This window comes from Mesocricetus auratus, unplaced genomic scaffold, assembly GCF_017639785.1.
Source record: "Mesocricetus auratus isolate SY011 unplaced genomic scaffold, BCM_Maur_2.0 Super-Scaffold_100008, whole genome shotgun sequence".
Taxonomy (NCBI): Eukaryota; Metazoa; Chordata; class Mammalia; order Rodentia; family Cricetidae; genus Mesocricetus; species Mesocricetus auratus.
Genome location: NW_024429192.1, coordinates 34581419 through 34585602, shown reverse-complemented (window position 1 = coordinate 34585602; position 4184 = coordinate 34581419). Strand labels below are relative to the sequence as shown.

Here is a 4184-nt window from a genome sequence, read left to right as displayed (position 1 = left end):
GATGTTCTGTGTTCTGCTTTTGCTTAAGCTTTGAAGAACTGTTCAACTATTTTGAATTCAATTTTGAAGTTTATCAGAAAACTTTATTTGCTATGGTTTACAGTCTTTTTTCCCTATAAATGCAACAATCTATTAAATAGCTACTAGTATATTTTCTACTGCTATTAATGTTATTATAATTAATATTTTAATATGAAAAAATACTTATAAAAGGACATATTAATTTATTTGGTGAATAACAATAAACAAATAGAATTTTGTCGAACCAAAATCTGTACTTTCAGCTTCAAAATAGGTTCAGTATAAGAACATGCCTTATACTTTTACTGTGAGAGAAACTTGGAGGACATTAAATAAGCTGGTATCTGAAAATAATTTGTATTTTATTATTTCTAAGTTCAACATTTAGCATTAAAAAAGTAATTCATTTAGGCCAGCAATTGGTCCAAACCCCACATTTTCTGGAATTGAAGCCCAAGCTCACAATAGCCCACTTGCAGGTGTAGCCTTTTGTTGTTGCCATTAATTGCAATTTTTGTTTGTTTTAAATATGGATGCAAGCTGACTCAGCAAATATTGTATTCGGTAAGAAGACCCAGAAAGGCCTTTGGGAGAGAAAGCATATGTAAGACACTAGTACAGTTCTTTTTCTTTGGCTGGATACAGAACATCCCATGTCATCTTGAAATTATATATACCAAGCAAAAGAATTATTAAAGCAATGTACAGCACTAACATTTTAATTAAAACCCCAAGTAATAATCTGCATGGGGGTGGGCCCTAGCCTCTAAGCTCCAATTACATTCGTAGTAACATTTTCATTTGATAACTAGATGACAGGTAATTTAAAACATGTAATTACAACGAAGTCCAATTCTAATTTATAAAGGCAATGAAAACAAACAGCACATTAAAACCTTGAAAAGCATCTACCATAGCATTATAATAAGCGGTATTGTTACCACTGTTTTTTTACAAGGCAAAGGTCAAACCTTGCACCATGCTTCCTTGTTAACACATTTTTGATCAGGTGATGAGGTGAGTTCCAGTTCATAAACTCAGTGCAAAGTGGCTTTATCTTCATGAGCTTTTCCTGCCACACCGGAACTGTCAAGAATGGCCTGGGATGAAAGCCAATGCTGGAGGGAGCTGAAGACTCACTAGATAAACTACTAAATGGGCCCAGAATCTATCTCAGTAACTCAGGGACTGTGAGCTACAGAGCACAAGTGAGCTTTTTGGTTATCCTGCATCCCACTGCATTTCTTACCAGATGAAAGTGTCTCTTCAAAATACAGCCCAGTGTGAGCAGTGGGGTGGATGGTCTCTGAAGGTACACTGATCAGCCTATGAGTTCAAGGACAGTGGAGTTTTGTAATGTCCCTGGTTGACTTGATTGCCACATAAGGCCCCATACCTGAAAATGCAGCACAACACAGGAGCTCAGCAGGAGACTTTTATAGATTCAACACTTCCTTGGGTTTATGAAGCAATATGAGTTTCATCTTTAATGCTTTTCTCTTTCTCCGTTGCTGACAAAACCCAACTTCCTAGGAGTGCCAGCAGAGCTTGAAATGTCACCATTCCCTTCAGAGCGACACAGACCTCTTTCTCCGCCTGGCAAAATCCTCTGCATGGATGAGGTTGGAAAGAGCCTTAGTGAGGTGGCTGTCTAACGTCTCAGTGCTGCTCCCAAAGTCATAGTTCTTCAGACAAGGGCACAGACGGTGTACAATGGCCCGACGGATATAGCTGTCAAAGACATAGTAAATGAAAGGGTTGACGCAGCTGTTGGCAAATGCCAAGGGCCCACTCACCTCCATGGCCAGCTGAAAAGACTCTGAGGACAACTGGTGTTCTGTCTGCAGCCTTGAAACAATGGCCAGGAGCTTGAAAGTATTAAAGGGCAACCAGGAGAAGATGAAGGCTGCCACAACAATGATGATGATCTTTATGGACTTCCTCAGCTTTTTGTTATGCTTTCCTGACTGCTGGTAATGCGCACACAGCCTCCTTGTGATGCAACAGTAGCAGGTCAAAATGCTCAGTAGGGGGACAAAGAAGGTGACAATTAAGGCTACCAGACCCCACATCAGTTTTAGTGGAGTGGGTTCCTTCTCTGCACAGTATGGCTTGCCATCCATGTGAGTGAGCTCCCTGGACAGAAGAGTGGGCAGTCCCAGGAGGCAGGAGATGATCCAGACACTGGCGCAGACTGCATATGCACAGTTTCTCCTTCTCAGTCTTCTGGATAAGGCTGGGCACATGATAGCCAGGTAGCGGTCCATGCTCATGCAAGTGAGTAAGAAGACACTACAGTGCATGTTCACTGAGATCGCATAGGAGCTGCCTTTGCACAGGAAAGAGCCAGTCCTCCACAGTCCCAGAGAGGCTTCCTTATCCACCCAAAGAGGCAGTGTGACAAGGAAAATGAAGTCAGAGGCAGCCAGGTTGATGATGAAGATGTCGATCAATCTTCGGTGGCCGTGTTTGAAGTGCAGTGCAACCACGAGGATGAAATTCCCCAATACTCCAGTCAGGAACACAGCTGTGTAAAAGATAGGGAGAAAGACAGATGTGTAGGAGATGTGGGGGAGAGTCTCCATGATAGGATGGTCTGTGCCTGTAACTTCATAGTAATCCAAATAAAGAAGGGTTGCTGTTGGGTCCATCACTGAAGCTGGATGCTGAATCTGGTAAGTGTTCTTACCTATCATGTGTCTTAGGAACTTTGGAACTCAAGGGAGCTTCCAGATGCAGTCAGTTTCTCTCTCTCTCTCTGCCGCTCTCTCTGCTCTCTCTGTCTCTATCTCTCCCTCTCTTTCAAGATCTTGGACAAACATGAAAACAGGTTAAAAAATGTAGTTTCTGCCAGTCTTCTGAAGGCCCACAAGTAGCACCCCTGTGATTGGTGTTGGCTGTGGTTGTGGTTTTCTTTCTTTGTGCTCGCCTGTGAAACTTAGGTGTTTTTTTGACTTCTTTATTTAAGATGTTTGATTTGTTTTCTTAAATCCAGAAATTAAGAAATGAATCAACATTTTTATTTTCACTTCTTTTAAAGAATGTGGCTTTTTTGGCCATTTCAGCGGTTTCTTTTTTTATTATTTATGTACATTGATGTTTTGCCTGCACATATGTCTGTGTGAGGATGCCAGATCTGCTGGAACTGGAGTTACAGACAGCTGTGAGCTGTCATGTGGGTGCTGGGAATTGAACCGGGATCCTTTGGAAGAGTGGCCAGGGCTCTTAACCGCTGAGCTATCTCTCCAGCCCCTAAGAATGTGGCTTTTTTGAACCAAATTATTTGATTGCATCCCTCTATGTCACCTTTAAAATACTGTTATAGAATTGTAAGCTGCTGATGAAGATGCCCTATTTTCTCACAGTTGGTATACACACACACACACACACACACATACACACACACACACACACACAATTAGGGTTTTATTGCATACAGAAGAAATTGTAATATTCCTAAATTACGAGGTTCACACACACAGCAAACATTGTGTTTGCAATTAAGGTGTGGAATTATTCCCATTTATCTGGCTCTTTTGTTTCATGATCAGTTATATCTTGATAAACACATTTTTAAAATGTTTGGATTGCATCTTGTACTTTTATTTATGATTTCAGTTTTTTGTCATCCATTCATTTCTCTTTCCCCTTTCCTTTCTTTTTTCTCTTTCCCCTTTCCCTCTCCTTCCTTCCCTCTCTCCATTTCTTTCCTTTGCTCTCCCTTTGTTCCTCTCCTTTCCCTCCTTCTCTCTTTCTTTTCTTCTCTCCATGGATAAATGCCAGGTCTAGCTATAGGTGCTACTGTGATTTATGGAGATTACAAGCATTTTAAAAACACTGTGATTTTTACCTTCCCACCTGCTTTTGTAACTCAATCACAAACTTTTTTTTTTTTTTGGTTTTTCGAGACAAGGTTTCTCTGTGGCTTTGGAGGCTGTCCTTGAACTAGCTCTTGTAGACCAGGCTGGCCTCGAACTCACAGAGATCCGCCTGCCTCTGCCTCCCAAGTGCTGGGATTAAAGGCGTGCGCCACCAACGCCCGGCCCACAAACTTCTTTTTTATTTCAGGTTACATCTCCAAGTACAAGAGACTTTCCCTTTGCAAATCACAGCTGCCTTCATTTCAGCCTGTCTCTGTGCTCTGCTACATCTTGGCAGCAGCG

General features: G+C 41.5%; 1 protein-coding gene across 1 annotated transcript; it reads right to left on the bottom strand.

The window, feature by feature from the left end:
* Positions 1-207: 207 nt before the first annotated feature.
* Positions 208-2799, bottom strand: Gpr15 (G protein-coupled receptor 15). Its single transcript, XM_005076736.4, has one exon. The coding sequence runs from the start codon at positions 2715-2717 to the stop codon at positions 1590-1592; it is 1128 nt and encodes a 375-aa protein (XP_005076793.2). The 5' UTR covers positions 2718-2799; the 3' UTR covers positions 208-1589.
* Between the last annotated feature and the right edge of the window lie 1385 nt (positions 2800-4184).